This window comes from Chiroxiphia lanceolata, chromosome 2 (assembly GCF_009829145.1).
Source record: "Chiroxiphia lanceolata isolate bChiLan1 chromosome 2, bChiLan1.pri, whole genome shotgun sequence".
Classification (NCBI taxonomy): domain Eukaryota; kingdom Metazoa; phylum Chordata; class Aves; order Passeriformes; family Pipridae; genus Chiroxiphia; species Chiroxiphia lanceolata.
In genome coordinates this window covers 57732825-57757220 of record NC_045638.1, presented here as the reverse complement: position 1 = coordinate 57757220, position 24396 = coordinate 57732825, and the positions used below count along the sequence as shown (strand labels likewise).

Below are 24396 nucleotides of genomic sequence, written 5' to 3'. Positions count from 1 at the left end.
ACTCACTCTCTAAATAGGAGAATAAATACAGGGGAACATAATACTCACTTTATTACATTACTTGCCATCAGCAATTGTTACCAGAAAAGCTCCTGTCTACATCCTAGGTACTGAATGTAAAACTATGTAATTAAATTAGTTTCCTTTAAAAGATCTAAAAAATCCCTAATTTCCCTGAGCAAAAGCAACAAATATGATCCAAAGTTCAAAACACTTGTAAATTTTTGCTATCTTCAAAACCACTGTTTTCTAACAAACAGTATCCTCTATTTTGCTTAAATCAATTAAAAACTTTCAGTACAAATTCTGTAGATACTTCAAATATTTCTTATCCGTTAAAAGAAGTTATCAGTTTGCTAGTTACACTGCTGGCAGCCCAGTTATTTGGTGAAGTGTAATAACTTCCAAAGACCAAGACCAACCATAAAATCATACCAACTATTGACCAAAAGCAGTTTGAGACAATTTGTTCACTCCAAACACCAGTTAGCCACTGTGGCTGGACTGCATTTCTAAAACTGAAATTCAGTCTGCAAGACAAACAAAATGCTAAACTGCAGCAATTTTCCAGAAATGAAGGCAGGAGTTAAAGAAGAATGGGATATCCTAGAAAGACTCTTAAGATACATGTTTTTTTATTCTGACAAACAGCACTTTAAACAGAGAGAGAGAGAGGACTATGTAGCAAATGCCTTTAGGATGTAGCATATGCTTTTAGGATACTTTCAGTGGTTCATAAAGGGTTTGCCATGGAGCATCACACACGTACCCTCTGCACACGAATGCCCTGCAAAGCTGCGATTCGGCACGGTGTTGGCTGGTTGCCACTGCTGCCCAGTCCAAGCTGGCCATTCCCATTGTAACCCCAGACATAGACCTTAGAAGAGAGACAGAGATTTTTAACCATTTGCTACTATCTCCTTCTTTTGAAAGCAATATAACTATTTCAGAGTCTGAATACTAATAATTTTCTTCAATATTTCTCTCCCCACATTTCAGAATCTGTACTTTACATGTAGCTACACAGACACACACACATATACATACCTATATAAGCGTACATATATACACACATACATGTTTTTCTGCACTGCAAATTTTGGATGCCATTTCTCTTTAAAATACCAACTCAAGTAGAATTCTGAACTTCCACATTCACTTTGCTCTTTAAGAGTTAGATTACGTAAGATTACAATATTCTAATAAGAAGAACAGAAAATAAGTGATTCATATGCCTGACTGCCAGCACAGAGCAAATTCAGCATAATACTTCCCTTTTTCACAGACCTAATTTCTCATTCCAAAATCTTTTAACAGAAAAGAAAACACATGAAAACAAGTATAAACTGGAAGCTTGCACAACAGTCTGAGTAGGCAGCTTTACCCTGAACATAAAAAAAAGGGAAAATCCTGAGCTCTGATAATTTCAGTGACATATGTTCTACTGTAAACAATCAATAGTTACTTAGTTTTAAACTGAAATACTTGGAGAAACAGAGCTAGAGAGGATGTAGACTGTCCAAAATCTTCAGCTCACATGAACTGAAAAAACAATAACTCTACAACCTCTTTGTATCTTTGCAAGGAGAATAAAAAAGTATGACAGAGACACAAGGGGTACTGCAGTACAACAAATATACGCAATATACTTTTATTTTCTTTGTTTTCTCTTGAAATAAGGTGTGTGTATATGAGCACTGAAAATTAAAATACCATTCACTGATTATTATCACACTCAATACTTAAGATTCTAGCATAGACAATAATTTGTCTACGAATGCTAAAGACAACAGTAGGATAATGCATTAATCAGCACCTTAATTTTTACTAGAATATAATATTGGCTCTAAAAATCAGTAAATCAGTGATACAAACTTAGTTACTCTTGCATATGAGAAAATGCAGCTGGCATGAAATGCTAAGTATACATACATATATATTCAACGATTTAATCCCAGAATGTATAAAAGTCTGACCTTCACAATGCTATTTTTACTTTAGAACTGTATTTTTAATTAAACTTGAAATTTGATACTTGAACTCCTACAGCTCAAAGCCAACTTCAATAGTTGATTGATATAAAGTAACAGCTGCTAAATTTTATGAGGAAGTACAGAAACTGAAAAGCCTTAAACCAAATGTTAGTGAACAATTTTACTTGTTTCACTCTACCTCCTCTCTAAAGAAGAAACCACAATCAGCATGGATAGGAAGATGTGTTTAAGTATGTTGGAATGTGCAGGACAATTCATGACAAAGACTTTTAGGAGAAGTACAAGCAGGTAGACTTGAGGGAGTCTGGAAAGGTATACTTTTCTGAGAAGTAGCTCATTACTACCAAGTTCAAAATTATCTACATGTCAAATTATTACATAAAATAAAATTCAGCCCAAAAATTCACTTCAAATTTCTTACCTCTCCATTTTCCACCACAGCCATGGAACACATCTGTCCACAAGCTATATTAACAACTATTTTATTTTGTAGGCAGCTAGTAACTCTTCGAGGAATTGGCTGATTAGCTGTTGAACCAGATCCAACCTGGCCTGAGTTATTATAACCCCATGTGTATACCTGTTGCAAGACAATTGTCATAAAAGACAGCTACATAACATACAGTTCAAAGTACATATTCAAGAGACATAAAAGCAATATGCATAAAACCCAATATTTTAAGGTCAAGTGGATGTGTTCTAGTACTAGGAAATTACTAGGAAGATACGTAGGTTTACAATTCATTAGTTTCTAACAAAAATACGCCAATCTAAATATTTATATATCCCATTCTTTTATGTTCCTCCACTCAAAGGTAAGAGGCAACATGACAGCTGCATTAATGCTGGAACAATCCATTTCTAGTTTTCCAGAACCCAAAGTAGAATGGCTAACTGGCACAAACAGCACCTCAGAGTACATGACAGGAAACTTTTTACTTTGGCAAGTAGAATTCCTTATATAAATGTAATTTACATTAATGTCAGCTTTAATGCCATTAAGCATTTACAGTAGAATGCAACACAGGAAGGAACTGGCTTCCTTCTACAAAGAAATCATAATTTGGTATTACAAGAAGATGTGGCACAAAAACCAATATTCCCCGTGCACTTTAAATCAATTTTTATCAAACATTTGTGTTGCATCAGCACAGTGAAGACAGTAAAAAGCAAGCTTTAATGCTCTAGGTGCAGAATGTTTTCCTGTTTCTCACATATGTGAGTTTCATTACGAGAAAATAGGTATTACTCCCGCTATTCTCACCTCTCCATCAGATGTTAACACCATAGAATGATGAGAGCCACAGGCAACTTCAATAACTTTCTTGTTCACCAAGTTAGTAGAGACTTGACAGGGAACGAAACCATGATTTGTTGTACCATTGCCCAACTGACTATAAGCATTGTGACCCCATGTATACACTTCTCCTTCTACAACAAAAACGTAAAGAGCTGGTTTAAAAATCTCTATTTTTCCAGTAAGTACACAATGTAAAACTACAAACTGAAAAGTCAAAGTCAATTACAATACACATATTTAAGTGTATAAATATATATATGGCCTGTGGGGCTCTTCAGCCCATGGACATATCAGTGCTACCTTCACATAGTGTTAAACACAAATGCAAAAGGATAGTATCACCATAATCATAGTAAAGGAAAACATTGCTACAAGAAAAGGGATGATGCAATACAGAAAATAGAAGTTTCCATTTCAATTTCTTTGTTACTGACAATCAAAGTTTCTTGTCTATGCCCTGGCACTGTTTCCCACTTTGGAAAATTCAAATAGCAAGCTTACAATATGCATGAGGATGCTTGTAAGAAAAACCTATTAGTATTTATTAATAAAAATTATATTATTTACTTGTTATTTAAACATACTAGTCATGTCCTGTATTTTGAAAAACACGCTAGTAAAATTAAGACTGCAAGATATGTCTGTGTTAGACCAATGGCTGACCCAGTGTAAAATTCTGTCTCCAACTGGCAATAGCAAAAAAAGCTCCTGTTTACAGGAAACACAAGCCTGGTCACTCTTTGCAGTTCCCAAGCACTGACAATCACTAGAGTACAGATATTACAAGGTATTTCCAATTCTCTTTAATATACATATATTGGCCTCTTATCTATGAATTTAACACCTTTTCATATTCACTTTCCTTTATCTGTTTTAAATCAAGTGTCCTCTAGCTACAGTAGTGCAGGACTTGATGAAGAGCTGTCCCACATTCATCTTGTCTATTATCATCATCATCATCATTTTCTAAACCCAAATTATGCCATTATTGCAGGAGAGCTGAGTTTGATATACAACTCCATCAGATTTCTAAGGAGATCACCAAACTCCTTATCCCTAAGAAGATTTCCCTCAGAACTAAACCGATATTTCTATATAATAACTGGTTAAATCTAATCACTTTATCCTGTAAAAAGTCAACAACATTTTCTTTGTTTGACCAAATACAAATTTGTTTGACGTGAATACAAATTTCAGTGAAACAGCCACACAGAAACATACTGGAAATGACAATAATTAACACAATACTTGTGAAACATATAATGGCTCTCTGAAAGGTAGGTTAAAAAAGGCTATGCTGAATGGAAGTGATTCACATGAATGGAGTTATGGGTAAAAATGATCAGGGATCAGTTCTGAACCTGCTCTTTTGCAATACTTTATCATCTGGGCAAGAAGTATGAGTGTATCAGTGAGAACTGCTAGCAACAGAGCTCAGAATAATACAGACACATATATAAAAAAAGGATGCAGAATGATCTGCCATGAGGACTAGAGAAAATGGTGAAACATAACTGAATATAAAGAATACATTAACAGCATCATTCCCCTCACCTACTTTTAGTCATCTAATCTAGACTACTCAAAAACACTTCTATTAATGTAGAAAGAGAGACAAATGTGAATATCATCAGGCAGGCTCCAGCAGAACCTCACTGGGAACACAATATTTATAATTTGTCTTTGACAATAATGTACTTAATCATGAACAGAGGAGCCACTACCATGATGTGGATAATAGAGTGTCAGTGCAGGAAACAAAATGCTGGGAGGCAATATAACAGGTCTTAAAAGCACATCCAAAAGTAGGTACTGGAGAGAAAAGATGAATTTTAGCTAAAGAACAGTGTTGGCACAAGAACATATGGGCATAATACTGCCACTAATGCATTTCAAAAGCAATCAGAAGTTCCAAACTTAACTGAAAAGTGAAAGAAACCCCATCCTCAAGTAGTTACAAGATCAAAGTAGAGCTTGAAAAACTTTTGAAGATAACAAGCTACGAACAAAGCTAGCTGACATGTCATATTCACCAATGAAAATATGCTGGACTTAACAGTTCAGAATACCTTTCACAATTCTCTCTCTATGTTACCAGTACAGACCTTTCACACCTGCTGAATGAATTAAAGTGGACTATCAGAAAAAGCAATATTCAGATAATACTTTACCTTCTGTAGCAAGAACAACATGAGGGCCACTTCCATAACTCAGACAGGCTATCTTTTTGCCACATAGGGAATCTAACCTCTTTGGTTCAATAGTACTCTGCATGTCTCCTGTTCCCAAACACCCACTGCAGTTCATGCCAAGCACAAAAACCTGTTATAAAACAAGCACAGACTCGTAATTTAGGTTGGAATGGAGCCTCCTCCAAAGGTCATTTAGTCCACCCACCATGCTCAACAAAGACCTAAACAGATCAGTTGACTCAAGGCCGTGTCCAGTCAATTCTTGAACATCTCCAAGGAAAAAAATTCCACAACCCCTCCAGGATTTAACCCCTCTTATGGTAATTTTTATTTTCTAGTACTGAATCAGAATTTCCCATCTGCCAGTTTATGTCTCATTCTGTCACTATGCACTTGCAAGAAATGTCAAACTCCATCTTCTCCTTATCCTCTGATTGTGATAGGAAGCCATTAATTTAAACCCAAAATGTTTTAGTAGCAAACAAAACAATCAGACAATTTTGCATGAAACTTTCTCCAGGTATACTATCATAGTACTGGCTTGCAGAATAACTTGATACATAAGTGATTAAACATGCCATGTTCATACACACTCTTGGACAATTACCTCATCATTTTCAGTTGCATACAACACTTCATTACCAGCACTGCCAAATACACAGGCTTGACGAATTAACTTGAGCTCCTCTTGGGAACAGAGAGAAAAAATTGGCCATTTCCCAACATCCAGCATCTTCAGGGCTGACAATAATGTTGCCTCCAAGACCTGGTATTATAAAAAATGCTATCAAATACCTAGACAGAGAGAAATATATGCTTTTGCACAGTAAAAAATTAGAGAAACACCACTACCTCCTTTTTCAACCACAAATCAGTATTTTAATTCTAGAACAATACGTGAAAGGAAGATATTAAAATAAACAAAATATATCATGATGTAGAAAGAAGGGATCTATATTCATAGAGAAAAGTACCATATAAGAAGTTAAATGGAGAGGTCATAGTTTCATTATATTCATACAACATGACTGCTAGCTTATAGAACTCAATGTACAGTATTCTAATATAAATTATAAAGTATATATTCAGAACTTGGAATTGGTGTATTTTCCTCTAGGGCTAAAATTACTGTGAAAAGAAAAAAACAGAAAAAAAGTCTGCCCAAGAATATACTTATCTTTGAAAAATATGCACATTTGTTTTTATGCATTGAAAATGGAAACTTGAGAAAGGAAAAAATTTCTCAAGTTTTCGCCCTTACCTTTGAAATTTACTTCTGTGTTTCAACAGGTATTGAGTCTTTGGGAACTTCCTAAGAATATTTACATTTCAAGTAAGTAGACTTTTAATAAAATAAAAAAGACAATTGAACACTTCCCAGCTTATCCAAGGACAGATTATAAGTCTACAGTTAAAGGAAAGGAGTAATAGATCTGTCCCAACATTAAAATTAGTCAAGCTAATGTCTGAATCTCATGCAACATTTCTACTGCTTTGGTATAGCATAAAACAGAAAAATGCTGCAGTATCAACCTTTAATAACAAATTCTGCATGTTGTGTGCATCAGATTTTCTTCACTGAAATTGAAACAGGCTCTCCATGTGAGGGAAAAACCTTTACTTGCCAAATCAGAAGATAAGCAAGAATAGATTTTACCTATCACAGGTATGATCTCTTTTACCACATAACAGTGATGACTGCATCCTTAGTTTATTTCAAGCAGACTTATAAAATGATCTGTTACACTACATATTTTTTTTCTACCTCTGACTGAAACAAAGATGTGAATAAATTCTAATTTGGAGTCTGAAGCACATTATGTCAGTCATAACAATATCACTTACTATGAAAAAAATGTACACAGAAATAGAGATAACATTTGAAACTCAAAATATAAACCCTAAATTAATCCTGAATTAAAAGGAAATTTTTAATTTTAAAGAAACAAATATCACCTAATGACACATTTCTTTATTATATACTTCTGAGAAGAGGAAAGGAAGACTGGTCATCTTCACAAAAAAAGAAAAAGTTGTGGTTTTGATCATACCAGTTCTTCCTCCATCTCCTCACAGCAAATAACTGACCAATTTCAGCCAAATTTGCAAGTGAAAGGGAAGTAAGATTCTGCTGACACAATCCATTTGGCAGCAGTCAGCTGGACAAACAGACATTATGTTATTAAATAAGTCAGCAAGCAAGTAGGTCCAAGCTAGTCCGAGCAAATGCTGCCCTCCATGACGCATAGCAGGCTTATCAGAGATGAAGGACCAGAATCCACACGGAATCAGTCTTCATTCATCTGCTGTTTACAGAATAATTTGTTTTATGTCAAGAGGTTAGCATTAATTCTACAGCCCTCTTAAAATATGATAATGGATACCGAAAGCATCACAGACTACTCTTCCAATTGCATCAACAAAGCTGCATCCCACTTTTGCTCAAGACTGATGAAGCCCGAGGTTCAAAAGGACAGTCAGGGTGTCCTTCATTTGTACAGATTCCTTTACTAGAATAATACATTGATTTCTTTACAATGTGGGCTCTAAATTCCAAATGTTCAGTGGGTCAGAACCCATTCATTTTAAATAGAAAAGTTTTTTTCTGTAACTTCCTTCTAGAAAGCACTCAAGTCCTGCCTTTATAATTAGTAGGTTAAAAAAACCCCCAAACTGTAGCATTTCTTAACACTAAAATAATACACTGAAAGAAAAATCCCTAACTAATCTTATAATAAGCAGTGAAGGACACACTTATGATACTGATATTTTTTTAACAAAAGAAATAACAAAAACTTTATCAGAAAAAAAATATGCATAATCCAAATCATGTCTCTGGAATTATTAGTTACATTCAACTCAGTAAGAGTTACTCTTTCACCTTTCAATACTTTCTCCCCTTACACACTTCTCCATTATATTTTGTTTCAAGAAAATGAAAAACAGCTTGAACTATCAGCCTGCCAATATTTATATCCCATAAGTGATCAGTTCCCTCATTATATCGCATGAAGTCATGAAAGGCAGAGCTAGATCTGAATCTTAGAACACAGACCTGAATCATATGAATATATTGTTCTTCTAATATTTTGTGGATCACTTAAGCAAGATTTCTTTTGCCAGTATCCTTTCTTCTACCTGTAGCTTTTGTTTTGTGTCTATCTTGAAAGCTACTAGCATTTAGTAAGCTACTGCTAAATGGAACCAAGCTTCTCCCTTTTGAGTAGAGCAGTACAGAACTCTCAATACAAATTCACACTCTGACCTTGGCACTGACTCCTTGAGGAGGAGGCTCATCCTCCATATGGATTTCTGCTTGTGTCCCCCTGCAGAGAGAGAACTGTGGTTAAAATCACCGTATCGTATTGCCGCAAAACTACATTATGAAACTATACACACTGGCTCAATATTAAGCCAGAGCTATTTGATTCTGTGGAACGAGAAAACAAGTCATACAAAGCTCACTCAGTTCTGCTCTTACATTCAACTGTACAATTACCAGTTAGACAGACTCTGCACTTCTGTATTCTTACATAAAATATTAATTCTTGGACAAAACGGGTTTTCTAAAACAAGTAGTAGAACTAATCATTCTGTGATTGGAAAGAAAGATGTTTTATGAACACAATACTCCAATGTATTTTTATTGCAGTATTGAGAACCTTGCTGACATAATTCTTCAAGACATTTCTTTATGTAAAGAAAAAGCACACTGGCCAGAGTATTTAATTTCTGGCCTAAGCCTTCAAATGTTTTTATTCCAGTTACATTCTGAAAACCAATTTTAGAAAAATATTTGGGTCTGTTCAGGTTTACTGAGAGTTCTTAACATATTCATTCTATTTCAGAAAGTATTGCCAGAAAATAATGACTTAAAACTACATGTCTGTAAAATTCTGACTACAGGCAAAATAACATTCAATAAACCAGCTACCAACTTACTGAGTTACTTTTCAGAGGAATACCATGCTAAAAGGAGTATCAAAGGCAGCTGCATAAAATGACCTAACTTACTGCTCAACGTGTTTCTTATGTAGGACTTCATGCGATAAGACCTAAGCCAAGGGCATAAAATACATGAAATTCATATGATTTAAGTATTATAAATGTTAATGATTTAACAAATATAATTTAATTTACTGAATAAACAACAAAATATTTATTTAAAATTAATAAACCCCCAAATAATTGCTGCAGCTCAGCTATACTGAATATGCACACTATTAAGCTTACTCTTTAACAAAATTCACAAATCTACATACACACAGTGTATTTCATACACTTAGTTTGGACACGAAATGATAAATTCAGCTCGTGTGAAATCCAGCTGCTCTCTTGTCCATGTTGACTTTGAGCTTAAGGCTCAGACACGCAACCAAACAAATAACTTGAAGCTAAGTTATATTCCCTTTCAACTAGAGAAACTAAAAGGCTGATACAGTTGCCTACAGGTTAGCACCTACTGCTTTTGGAGATAACCTTGGGGATCCCAACACCAATCAGCGCTGGCAGATATGATACATGACCTATAAGGTATCTGTGCCAAGCTGGAACAGCAGCTAAGAATTAAATGGCACCAGGCAGTTACACAGGTGCAATGAGCAGAGCCCTAAATAAACACAGCCAGCCATTTACCACGCTTTGCAACTTCATGGAAACAGAGTAACCTGTTGAGCTCTTGCAGTTAAGCAATTTGTTATTTTCTTATTTTCTTCAACAACTTACTTGCACAAGAATTTGTGTACATCTTCTCTACTTAAACTAGAAACAACTCATCTCATCAAGGCCTTTGGCATGACCACAGCCTGAGCAGGACTGTACCACTGAACTGAAGTTCTGAAACATTTAATTTCAAGTATGTGAGTAGTCCTACTGCGAAACTGATTATCAACACTATCCAATATTTTGCATTATCAATTTACAGCACTGCCTAGCAATGCTGATATGGTACCCACTTCTTGGCCATCCTTAGCCTACGCTCAGCCTCCAAAGAAAAATTTATTAACAATTAATTTTCTAATTTAAATAAATGTAGAATTCCACATTTTCTTCCTCAGGCCATTTGATACATAACTGATATCCGTGATTTTTCCATTTCTAATATTTCCCTTCAATTGCATCTGTTCAGACAAAAGCATGGTTTGACTTTAAAAGCAGTTTATTTCTTAGTATAAGGAAAGGCACATTAGGGTCTAATCACCTCAGTTACTTAATAAAACGTGCTCCAGTTCACTACTTTTCAGTCCCCACAAAGATGCTGACAGTTCTGCCCTGACTTCTCAAGAATAAAGATCAATTACATGTCCTCGCAACTCAAAAGTTATGTTTTATCTTCTCTATAACTAAGAGAAAATTACCCTGCAACTCCATTTTCAGTTTGCTCTGCAAACACAGACACCTTATTTCTGAGCAGCACCATAGGAGTATGTGGGGTGACTCAAATTATACCAGTTTATTCTTTTATTCGAATTCATGTATTCTAATACAAGTATGTACTGATTGCCACATGTCTGCATAAACAAAGGTGTTCTTTCTAAAAACCTGTAATTGATTTAAGAGTACATATTCACCCTGGGATCCCAAAAATAAAGACAGACAAAAAAAATAATATTACATCTGTTTAAGTATTATCTTATCTGTATACCTTTAAAATACTAGTGATGATTCATATTTCCCTACTTGTAAGAATTCTCCCTCCAGAAAAATAACCATTGCATATGCAGAGTGAAGCATGGAAAAAACAGTATTTTCATCATAAAGAAGAGAAAACCCCTTTATATTTGAGTAAATCAGGTACAGAAGAAAAACATATCCTAGCCATTTCAGACAAGTTATTGGGTTCATTCATCTACTAAATCTTACAATATTCACAGAATTGCTAAAAAGCCTTACTTTAAAATAGCTAGCCACTACATCTAAAAAAAAAAAAAGCAATGCTTAGTTTAGAAAGTAAAAGGGTAAGCAAAAAATATTTCCCATGTACTAAAACTCTATATAATTTTCACTAGCTGCATTCCCGCAAAAAAAATTCTAAAGTGCAGATCTAAAGGAAAAAAATCATTATTGTAAACATCCACTTCTTGAGGAAGTGCACAGCATTTTGATAAAAAAATATTTATATTAAAATTTCACGATTCTCTTATCTGGAATCCAAGAACAATTAAGAATCTGTACAGCATACTCTGGCAGTCTGAGTTTAGGTCTTGGAATCTGATAGTTCTTATCCTCATTTCAGTCCAACCATAATAGATCTTGGGATAAATCACACATGCTTCTGCAGTCCAGATAAGACTGAATTAAGGAATATAGAAGTACTAATTCTAACAGCCAAGCTCTATAAGCAGTGTAAGACCATTTAACCCTAAATATTTAAACTAGTTCACTGACATTAGAATGTAAACATTCTTGTAGATTCTCTCTCTAGGAACTTGGCAAGCAAACAAAAATTTTCAGAACTCCACTTAGTATTTCCTCCCACTTAACTTGAGCATTTATGAATTTCATCTGCCAAATCAAAGGTCTGTCTGCAGCTTCTTCCCCAAGAACTCTAACCACAGGCCTAGGAAAAGGAAAAAGTCACAGAAAAAATGCAACTTGATGAGACTTTTAGGAAAGGAACCTAACTCTCTCTATTCCTGATTTCTCAGCAGTTTCCTACTGAAATAGTCATGACATGATGCTACCTTGTCCAAGCAATTTTGCAGGAGAGATAAGACCAGAAATATTGCCAACATGTGCTCTGATTGAACGGGTGAGATTCCTTTCTAGGAAGAATATTTTCAAAATTATCTTCCTTTTTCATGTACATAATATGAGTCTTTGGGATGGTGCTGTGCAGGGCTAAGGGTTGGACTCGATAATCCTTGTGGGTCCCTTCCAACTCAGCATATTCTGTGATTCTCTCTGTGAAATGTCACTACTTCACCCAGTGCTGACAATAAATTGACAGAACTCAGCTTGTCATTCATTCCTCCACTGATGCAGCATTTTCCATAAGCAAGAAATTGCAGACCCTGACAAACAGCGACTGGTTGTTTGAAAAACTGCTGACTCCAACTAAAGCATAATCTTCTCTTCTTCCCTTCTTGCTTCATGACACCAGACTGTGAATTCTTGGCTCTGGCTGCAAGTTCCACTGTCTGCCTACTACTTCACATCTTATCCTTCACTACTTGTATTCATGATTGAAGCCTATTTGCAAAGCCCTTCTTTCCAGTATCATCATCACCCCCAAACAAAAATTGGTTGCCATGAATACAAGTAGTGAAGGATAAGATGTGAGCAACACATAAAAGAAACATAGGCACATGAAAAGCAAGGAAGATAGTGGGAACACTGTCCTGTTACCCACACTTAGCAACATCCTTCAATAGAGGTTCAATATGCCTGCAATGAAGAGCAAATACATCAGCGGAAAACATTTTGAAAGAAGTGAGAAAATAGGATAGAAAACAGAGGGCATGATTTTTCAACTTTCCAATGGTTTAAAAATAAGTGTTAGAGTCCGGTGTGAAATTTCTGCCCTAAGTGACAAAATTGCTTTGAAAAATCTTATATAGATTTTTCTCCAAAAAATTTAACCTTGGGATTTTGGGCTAGCAAGACAATTTGTCTAATTTAATTTTTAGAAAGTCACCTAGGACTATTAAAACTCCTATATGATGGTAAGACAAGTGCTCATATTAAGTTTCTTTATTTTTCTCATTGCTATTCCAATTACTTTTTCCACTTTAGAACTGTTTATCACCATCACTGATGTAAAATGGTGGATTGTTTACCAGCCAGCAACAAAAATGGAAGCAACTGAAAAAAAAAATCATCATCACCCACAAGAAGGAAAATCTTTACAGCAGAAGAAAAAAATAATCTTGTCTTGTTAAATAATCAAACATTCTGTCAGACAGTCTCTTGAGAACAGGATGTCATTCCTGTGTCTAAATCTAACCTAATGCAGTCAAATTTAACCGAAATATAACCTGAGATACTAAAGAAAAACATTTGTCCACAATTTTTATGTAGCTGATCCAAGATTTTCAGAAAATTAACTTGAAAAGTTCTTTCTCTTTGCTGAATTGTTAGCCAAATTATAAATACACTTCAGTTCCTGCAATCTATACATACACCAAACATAATAAAATACAACTGATGCGACCATTGGCTCTTGCCTATTTTAAATGTTACATAAAATGTTGTTTACCATACAACTGATTTGGTAGAATTAAAAACTTATTCTTCATTTTGACTTTTCAATATGAAAGTTCAAGGAACTGGTTTTAGGGGAAAAAAATTATTTCAAAGACTTGATTTTAAAAGAACTTTATTAAAAATATGGACCATGTAACAGAACAAAACAATTCAAAATAATGCAGTAAATATGTGAAAGAAACAGCTATTATTTTTTTAAACAAAGTTAAAGAATTGTAGTACGGAAACTATTAAAGTTTTAGGAACTTAAGAAACACTAACAGGTCATGCAGTTGTTGAGGATAACCCACGTACAAACTTCAGATGTCAGGTGCCATTGTACCTGCATATGGAAGCCTGACTGAATATCAGTTCCATGCCATAGGAACTGCATGCCTGGAAAGATCCCTTCTGTTAATATGTAACCATAGATACTATACTGCATTAGCAGAAAAACAGCATGCAAATGCACACATTTTGCTATGCTCTCTCTAAGTAGATCTGACCTAGCCTAAATTGTTTGCAGCCTACAGTGACCTGAACCAGCCAAATACTGAGCCATACATCAGGTCCAGCTGTCCTTTGACCTCACAGTCTGTTCTAGCTGTTAAAGAAGAAATATTGATAGTTTCTACAGTTCTAACTTTTAAGCCCCTCCTTAGAATGACCCACAGAAGGTCATTCTATCCTTAGACTAAGTGCTCTGATTTATAAAATATATCTTCTTAAACATTCCAAACCTTAATAAAAAACCTAAACATAAACATTACTAAACCACACCTCGCTTTCTTTCGAACATTCCTTGTTTACTTCAGTTTAGCACAATCTGCACATTGGAGCCATGGTCTGTGACAGTCTCCTGCCTACACCTAAGAAGGCTACATACTGAGTCACCAAGATCTTTTTCAAGATGATGTCTAGCACAGCTCCAGCACAAATCTGGCTGTAGCATCCCTGTAACACTGGGCACTTGCCAGAGCACTTCCCATGAACCCAGCATGCAATGCCTGGGTGAGTGGGAGGACGGTGAAATCGTTCCTCGACACAAAGTCAGAATTTACGTAGGTATACACCTAAAACACACATATATAGAGGTATATACATCAAACACACACACACATGTGCATATCTAAAAAAAATTAATTTTATATATATATATATACACACACAAATACACACACATCACAGGTATGACACACCCAGAGCTAAGAATTCTGATAGTTTAAATTTTTATAGTTATAGCTGTCTGCACACAAAAATACCGTATGTTAGAAAAGAAATGCAATCTCTGTACATAAATTCTATAAATAGAATGTGCATATGAAGCCCACTTCCTCTACCAATAAATGACTCTGTAACTGTCCATTTCTGTATTTAACAGTCTTCTGATAGTGGAACTGCTGAACTTTAAGTGGCAAGAGCATTGGATCAGATATAATACATAGAGGTTTCCCAATTCTTAAAAATAATTAAGAGACAAAATGTTATTCTTTGTGGTATAAGTGTAGGCTTCTAATATTATTTCTACCACCGGAGTAGTCTCCTCCAAACTGCAACAGATCACATGCATCATAATGCCAAGGTCATTTTATCTCAACTTTATCACTCAGTGGTCTTACTTCTATTATTGCTTTTACCTTACTTCTATTTTACTTACATGATTAAAGAAGCTTTAAAAAACAATTGTCTATAACTAACTGAGAATTACTGATGTCAATTCTCACTGTAGAACTGCACTTTACCTCTTAATTTTTATTTTGGCTAACTATCCTTTTTCTACTCTTTATTCCTAAAATCCTTTTTGAGATGGGCAGAAGTTGTTTTCATTAGATCTTTTCTCTTTTTTTGGATATAAATTCCAAATAGATTCTACTTTCAGCACAAAACAGCTTTGTACCCTCTTTACTTCTTCTAGGGCCCTCAAGATTCCTGTACAAACAACATCACTAATCAATCCTCCTGATTTTTCTAAGTTTGCCCATCTAAAATTGAGAATTTCAAACATGTCTCTGTTTAGTCACCTATTTTACTTCTATTTATTTAAAAATGTCCAAGATACAAGATCACAAACTAATAAACCAGCTCTTCCTGGAATTTTCCACATTGCTTACTGAGAGCAAGTCTAAAACAATTCAGTGCTCATTTGGTAAGCTTATAGCAGCTGTATGTAAGATCAACTGCATTGCTATACGCCCAAATGATGCCGTTATCTGCATCTATCGGTTGTTCAGCCTGGAAAAGATGGGGCTCCAGGGAGATCTCACTGTGCCCTCTCAGTACCTAAAGAGGCCTTATAAAAAATGAGGGAGCGTAACTTTACACAAAGGTAGATAGTGACAGGACAAGGCAGAATGGCTTTGAACTACAAGACGACAGAATTAGATTAGATGTTAGGAAGAAATTCTTTACTCAGAGGGTGGTGAGGGCACAAGCAGATTGTCAAGAAAAGTTGTGGGTGCCCCATCCCTGGGAGTGTGCCAGGCCAGGCTTGATGTGGCCCTGGGCAACCTGGTTTAGTGAGTGGCATCCATGGCAGGGGGTTGGAACTAGATGAACTTTAAGGTCCCTTTGAACCTAAACCATTCTGTGATTCTATGATCTAAGAAAGAAATCCATCTGTGACATAATTCCTGATAGCATCTCTCAGTAAGTGATATTCTTATCCAAATCCAATTCCTGCAGTCTATGGCAGACATAATCAAAAGCTCTTATAATTTTATTTTCTCAAAGCAATGATACATATGCTTGACTCTTTTTTTATCCACACAATCTCTTCCTGTTACTTTTTGGTCCAGCATATCATTCACATCCCACATCGTTCTTACACATTTATTTCTCGTATCTGGACAGCATTACCTCTCCTACCCACATTCAGCAGGGCGATTGATTCTCCACATTTCCTTTACCCCATGCTTGCATTCATATCCTGCAACACAGAATCACAGAATCATAGAATGGTTTGGCTTGGAAGGGACCTTAAAGATCATCTAGTTCCAACCCCCCTGCCATGGGCAGGGATACCTTCCACTAGACCAGGTTGCCCCATCACAGCCCCATCCAGCCTGGTCTTGAACACTTCCAAGGATGGGGCATCCACAGCTTCTCTGGGCAACCTCTTCCAGTGCTTCACCACCCTTACAGTAAAGAATTTCTTCCTAATATCTAATCTAAACCTACTCTCTTTCAATTTGAGCCCATTCCCCCTTGTGCTGTCACTACACGCTCTTGTTAAGGGTCTCGCCCCATCTTTTGTCAGTTCCCTTCAGGTACTGAAAGGACCATCAGTTCAGCCCAAATGGTTTCTGTTGCTGCACAAGCATGACTTCCTACAGACCTTACTCTGTTCATAACCGGGAGTAAAATCTTTTTACTAATTGTGCGCGATATTAGGAATCCACCGATATCAGAAATTTCACCTCCACAAGGAAACACGGTTCAATCCGCCCGTCTCCCACACAATTAACGGTCCCTGGTTTCCAAAGTATTCTCTCTTTTCCTTAAAACCACAAATGGTCACCAAGCTCAGCTTGTCTAAGGTGCCGCCACCATCACACTCGGGTGCACCAGCGGGCATCGGGCACCCCCAACCACACAAACGTAACTCCTGTCAGAAGTGGAACACACGCACAGACACACAGCCCCCGCCTTCCCCGTTATCGGCCATTTCCAAACCCGGTGCCTGGGAGACGCAGCCCCGGGGAGCGCAGCACCACCCCGGCCCAGCGCAGGCAGCGCCCTCCCCCTGCCCCGCTCCCCACCGACGGCCGCACGGGGAAGCGAAACACAGCGAAGGGGGGGAGCCAACCCCCTTCCCTTCCCTCCCCTTCCCTCCCCGCCGTCCGCCGCAGCTTACCTTCCTTCCCCGCAGGCGGCGACGGCTCCTCCTCCCCACTCCAATGAGCCAAGGGAAGATGCTGCCACGCTCAGGAACCTCCTCACCACGAAGGCGGGGGGAGAAGGGGAAGAGGAAGGGAAGGGGGTTGGCACCTCCCAGGGATCCACCCACTGCAGCAGGAGCCTGGAAAGCGGCAGCTTCTGTCCTGCGAGCCCGGCGGGGGAAGGGCTTCTGTCCCCGCGGCAGAGAGGGCTGGCTGCTTGGGAATGCTGCAGGGGAGAGCAGAACTCCCAAGGCCTTGTCCCTTGTGATGACATGTCTGCTTTAGGAAGACATGGTCAGAGCGAGTACAGTGTCGAGGGAGACACCACTTCCCTCCTCAGAATCACAGAATCAATTAGGTTGAAAAAGACCGCTGAGATCATTGAGTCCAACCCATGACCGAACACCACCATGACAACTAGACCATGGCACATCCAGTCTTTCCTTAAACACCTCCAGGGACAGTGACTGCACCATCTCCCTGGGTAGCCCGTTCCAGGCTGTTGCCTGGGCCTAAGTACATGTGGCAACAACACATGGCACGAGACCTGTGGTCAAAGGCAAATGTTAGGGAAATGTTAAATATTGCTATACTGTTCCAATGTGCAATCATTTTTTTCACAAAGGAAGTGGGAGAATATTAAGTATTCTTCTATTTCTCCTACGGCTTATGTTTAAAATTAAGCACTCCCAAAGAGGATAGACTTGATAAGCTTTCCTTTTAGGAAACCTGCCTGTTTTGCTTGGTTGTGTCTCTTACCTGAGTGTGATAATACCCTTCCATCTTGCTGTGGGGGACATTCACACAACCACAGAATATGCTGAGTTGGAAGGGACCCACAAGGATCGTAAGGTCTGGCTCCAAAGAGAATGACCCATACAGGGATTGAACCCACAACCTTGACATTATTAGCACCAGGCTCTAACCAACTGAGCTAGTCTTAGGGTCATTGAGTACAACTCCTGCACAGGACTATCCCCAAGAGTCACACCATGTGCCTGAGATTTAAGAAGCCAAACGCTTCTTGAACTCTGTCAAGCTTGGTGCTGTGACCACTTCCCTGGGGAGCCTGTTCCTGTGCCCAACCACCCTCTGGGTGAGAAACCTTTTTCTAATATCCCACCTAAACCTCCCCTGTCATAACTTCAGGCCATTCCATCAGGTCCTGTCACTGATCACCACAGAGAAGTGATCAGTGCCTGCCCCTCTTCTTCCTCTCATGAGGAAGTCGTAGACTGCACTGAGGTCTCCCCTCAGACTTCTCCAGACAACAGACCAAATGACCTCAGCCACTCCTCATATGGCTTCCCCTCAAGGTCCTTCCCCATCTTCGTTGCCTTCTTTGGACACTCTAAGAGCTTAAAACCTTTATTATAATGTGGCACCCAAAACTGCACAGAATATTCAAGGTGAGGCTGCACCAGTGCAGAGCAGAGCAGAACAATCCTCTCCCTCAACTAGCTGTTGATGCTGTGCCCGATGCCCCCGAAGACATGCAATTCAGAGACCTTTGCTGTAGTATCCAATTATATTGTTACACTTTTCCTGTGGAAACCTTATTCAGAAGGAGGAAGTTTGCTCTGAGGTTAAAGAACTAATATCCTATCAAAAATTAAATTCCTTTAAGGAAGGAGGGTCTCAGTTTTTTTTGTGGGAATGACAGCCTCATAAGAATTTCTTGACATTTTAAAGATTGATATATTTGGATGCAAACCTTTGTCTGTCCAAAAATTAGGTTTGTGTAAGTAAAAGTAAAGTAGCAAAAACATGTCCTCATAGTTACCAAAGGAGTAGAGGCTCCATACTTGTATGTTCTCCCTACCTACTACGTTGTGTGAGAGTCTCAATCACTAGGCTACACGTGGCTTGCATCCCATTCCTCACCTATTTAATGCATGATGTGCCTGTAGTGCTGTACATTGTAGACTACCAGTGTTCTTCCATAATATGCTCCTCAATGCTTACGTGTTTTTGGCTACTAACTGCAGTGTTTTCTGGAGCCACTATCTCCTTTTAGTTTGTCAGCTATTTTTTACACTTCAGAATGCACTCAACTTCCTGTGCACGCATCCAGAATGCATTGTCATCTGCAAAGGTGTATGTTTACTGTTTTGTTAGCTCAGTCACTTTGGTTCCTCCAAGATGAGAGTATTTATTGCTTGGAGTGGTTTCCGCATTTCAAATTCATTCATCCATAATGATGTGTGTAAAGTGTGGGATGGAAAACAATTAATTTTTGGAGACTGGGCTCATTAAGGACTATATGCCATTTCCAATAGTTTCGTTTTATCTTTGTGTAGAATAAAATGATTGCTCTGTAACACAAAGCAACTTGTCTGTTACCATGTTCCCTCCTCAGTTTTCTGTTTTCTTGCACACAGTTCGGGGGGAAATATTATCATAGAATCACAGAATGGTTTGATTTGGAGCAACCTTAAAGATTCTCTAGTTCCAACCCCCCTGCCATGGACAGGGACACCTTCCACTAGACCAGCTGGCTCAAAGGCCCACTCAGCCTAGCTGGATCTCAGATACATGTGTAAGTATAATAGTATACCTGATACTTTCAGCCAAGCAGACAGTGGTAACAACATCCAGTGGAAGCTGAAAATATTAATTTTCAGATTGGCAGTAAAGGGTGATTGTCCCCTAAAACAAGTTTTATCTTAGGCTTTGAGCTATATATTGATTCTTCAGTGCACATTTAAAAAAAGTATTGGATATTCTTCCAAAAGTTATGCTCTATTTAACTCAAAGTGCTGTGTACTGTGTTAGGCTGAAGGTTACACTTAGAAGCAGTGGAACAGATGGTGTATTTGATCCACTGAAACAAAATGCAGTTTGATACAGTGAAATCCTTAAATCTAGAAGCAATGGATGTAGACCTATAAGCAGAGAAACTGAATTCTGCAACATTTAGCTAAAGGATTGAGTTCAGTGAACAACAGCCGAAAGTGTAACAGCAGAGGATGTAAAAGTGAAAAAGGCTAATTTCATTCCTGAATGTGCGAAGAGAGTAATCAGCAGTAGTTAAAAGGTAATTTGCATCCAATGATTAGTATTTTAAGCCAGCTAGTAAGATGCTGCATATAATGGTGTTTTACATTTTGATAAGGAAGTTGAAAATGTGATAGGCTGAATGAAATGATAAATAGTTTGAAAACAAGAGATAGCTAAAGAGTTATTTGTTTAGTTTATTGAAAATGGTTTAAAAAAAACCATTGCAGTTTATAGCTTCCTTACAATGACAAAATATTAGGTACTGAGTGGCATTTTAATTTAATGGAAAAAAAGACATAAGAAGCAATGGAGAGAAATTAAAGCCTGAAGAATTCAAATCAGAAACGTGGCTCAAATTTCTGACAGTGAAAGTCTCCATTTTTTAGCCTTCAGGTAAAACCTGGTCTCATTATTTCTACCTTTCCTTACATGCCAGTTCTTGAACTCCAGTCTCATTTTCTTCCTTTCATTTGAACTGTCTCCAGTTTGTTTTTCTTCTTTCCTAAATGTAATTCCAGATTTAGAACTCAGCAGCAATGGAAGGGAATTGGAATGGAAAGGAATGCTCATTGCAGGGCGGTTGGACCAGATGACCTTTAAAGGTCTCTTCCAACACAAACTATTCTATGATTGTACGATTCTAATATGTGCCTGTCTCATCTTACAAACACTCTTATAGTTCTTCCCAGTATTTCTATTAATGACTTCGATGATGCTCATTACATTTTTGTTTGATGTGAAGCTGGGAAGGACTGGCAGTGCACTGGAAGGCAGTCTAATTTTAGCTTATACAGCAGCATCACATCATTGCAAAACAGGTAAACATCATACTAAGTTGTTTAAAAATAATATCTTAAGATAGAAAAGAAACATTGCCAAGTTCTGAGAAAATGCTATTACGAAGAGCAAAGAGAATTTTTGTTCACTGGATACTCAGGAGAAAAATTGAAGTAAAGGAGATTCAGCTTTGGCAATGGGGAAAACTGCCCTCACAGTGATAATAAGGAAGCTGAGAATAGATTGCCCAGTTAGATTGTAGTTTCCATGAATTGAGATTTATATCAGAAATAAAATAATTTTTGTTGATCCTAATTCAGGTCATGAAAGTCAACCAGATGACCCATTGAAGTCCTTTCCACTTTTAGGGTTCTATTACTAGTTCCATGGAATTAAAAAAAATATTTGCAATAAAAGTGATAAAAACTGCAGTTAAAATAGGAACAAATAGCAGTTTTTAATCAAAGCAAAATGTCTTTCATGTATATTGATTAATAAAAAGATTATTTCACAATAACCTAATTATTCAAAATACTCAAGCAGTTTTAGTGTCTGAATTCCCTTTAAAAATCCATTGAAGTTCACTATTCTTCTTTTAGGGGCAGAATATTTTAAGAATGGAATAACAGACTGCAAGTTAGTCTTCACACAACTGATAGAACAACAAGTCTAGAAAGAATCACATACTTTGCTTTCATATTCAGTAATGTCTTATAGGTTGGTCCTGACAAATCTTTGCTTATATCCAAATGTCAACCCCTTTATGATTTTGTGATACTACCCATTACATTTGTAACAAATCAGGATTTTCCTAGTTTGAAAAGTCTGGAAGAAGTATAATTCTTCATGATTTTTATTTTGACTATAAATTTCAGTAGATAATCCCTGGCTCCTCTTCTGCTTGAGTATCATTCTTTTGACATCTTCAATAGTACTGTTCTTCAGTCTAATTAACATTTTTTAATCTTTTCCAGATATATTAACAGAAATAATGTTTCACTATCAGTTTCAGTGAGTGAAGGATCAAGGCTCCACTACCTCCGTGATTACATTGCTTAGATCTACATAGAACAGATTTGCTTTAATTTTTTTTTTAATCTGTGAAGCTCAAACTTTAATGAATGTTTTTGTAAATTCTGAAAACAGTTCTTTTTCAAAGTTATGTCATACTATGTACAAAGGAAAAAACAGGACAGAAACTAGATCTGTGACTATTGCCATTTTCTATAAGCACTGTCATTTAATTCCTTATAAAGATGCTATTTCTGGCACCACAGATATTCTTTTTCCCACAAAAAATGTTACAGACAGGAAATGTTTTGGATAGTGTAAAAACATTTCCTGATAAACATTTTATCACAGCTTGATAACCATTTCCTCTTGGTAGAATTTGTTTTAACTATTGTCACTATGTTTGCTTTCTTGCTATAATTAACACATGTATGTGATCTCTCTAAGTGTGCTCATCCTGTCAAACAAAGGTTTCAGCAAGTCACACATTTAATTATAATGTCACACAAGATTTTATACTGTCCATTTCCCTTCATTTAAACTTTGTCTGGAGCGGTAAATGAAAGAGCAATACACATGCAGCATTCTGGGAACTGGGAAGTCCCAGAAGGGTGGAGGTTCCTCAATATTTCAAATAGAGCATTGTCTGCTGTGGTTTCAGTGATTTCAGTAAGCTTCTAAAATAGCTTTAAATAAGAAAGTGGGACTTCATGTAGGATCTTGTTGTTCAATGTAGATTTGAAGTTGAATTGACCTGGAAACATATCGGAAGAAATTTGTCACTTTCTAAGGAGCTTTGAAGCATTGCCATTGCAACCCAACATTAAAATGACACTATATTCAAGGATTGTATTATATCAGTGTATCACCTTTTCAGTCAACAGAACCAGTTTTACCATTTTTGTAGCTATCTACTTACTTTATAAGTGGTAAGATTATCACTTCCATACAGCCGATTCCGATTCTTATTCACACAAAGATTGGAGGCGTATTTAGTTATGCCTCTGCAAAATAGTGGGTGGCCAGGACACAGCCTCTGGCCCTGCCTAAGGGCATAGCCTAGCTCATGTCCATATTATTTAGTGCTGTATTTCCTTTAAGATCAGACTGGCCAATCAACATTACATGTCTTATGGCCCTGGAGCTCCTCTCTGTTGTTTGTCCTCTTGTGGCCCTCAGCCATAATACTTATTTATGCCTGCAGGGGGTCTTTTGCAGTTCATTGTGTTTGAAAGTGACTGTTTATTACCTTTTGTTTAAAAGTTTCACCTCCACAGTTTTCTTCCCCATGTTTTTTTGAGAAAAGTAAAATTATGTCACTTTACTGAAAGCACAAAGTATTTGAGGGTGCAATGCCTACTGAGACAGCATTGAGGGAGTCTGTAGGGAAAAGACTTGGAGCAGTGTTGTCCATAGAGCCGACTGGAAATAGTGTTTAGTGTGCACTATCCTTGAACTGTGCTAGTTGGCACAGGCCAAGTCTGCCAGGAAGTCAGCTAACAAGCAGTCTGGATGTTTGTTCAGAGGTCAAGTGGTTAGGTATGATGAGTTTATGGAGTCTAATTAGGCTCTGCCATAAATTTTATTTTTATTGGCAAGGCCTGAGTAAAGACGAGTCTGGAGGTCAAGGCTTTAGGCAAAAGCCCATATGCATAGATCTGAATTTGAAAAAAAAAAAGAAATATTATTAATGTATTGTGCATAGGTCTATTTTGCATGCACATCCTCAATGTTGTCTTGGAAAAATATCCAAGGAAACAGAATCTGAAAGGTGGTCTTGTTTTGTTGGTTTGTCTTTTTCGTTCGGTATTTTTAATTGTACTGAGAGTGGATGAAGTATTCTTACAAAGAGCAACCCAGCGCTGACTGCATAAGCAATTCAGGCGTCTGAAGGAAGGTAGCTTTAATGTAATCATGTGTCACTCACTGAGGATGACTGTAAAAATATGAAGTGTTTGTGCAACAGGAAAATAAATTCACCAGCTTGATTTATAATTCCAAAACAAAACAAAATTTGTTGCACTGAGTCCAGTAAGCATGAGGATAAAGTAGATTGCTTT

The 24396-nt window shown here is 37.2% G+C and overlaps 1 protein-coding gene across 4 annotated transcripts in view; it reads right to left on the bottom strand.

Annotated features, from left to right (window-relative positions):
* RCBTB2 (RCC1 and BTB domain containing protein 2) overlaps positions 1-17699 on the bottom strand; it is a 34174-nt gene extending 16475 nt beyond the window's left edge. The window contains exons 1-7 of one of the 4 annotated variants that reach the window (XR_004355336.1): positions 17524-17696; positions 8752-8812; positions 6094-6252; positions 5466-5616; positions 3259-3425; positions 2416-2574; positions 770-877 (exon numbers count right to left, since the gene is read on the bottom strand). Coding sequence is in view for 3 of the 4 variants with exons in the window: in XM_032679638.1 (XP_032535529.1) it covers positions 770-877; positions 2416-2574; positions 3259-3425; positions 5466-5616; positions 6094-6252; positions 8752-8790 (783 nt within the window). In the remaining variant the exon portion in view is untranslated. Of the gene's footprint in view, positions 1-769; positions 878-2415; positions 2575-3258; positions 3426-5465; positions 5617-6093; positions 6253-8751; positions 8813-17523 lie in introns of those variants that run through there. The other 3 variants (XM_032679638.1, XM_032679637.1, XM_032679639.1) reach the window with 3 other exon arrangements.
* Between the last annotated feature and the right edge of the window lie 6697 nt (positions 17700-24396).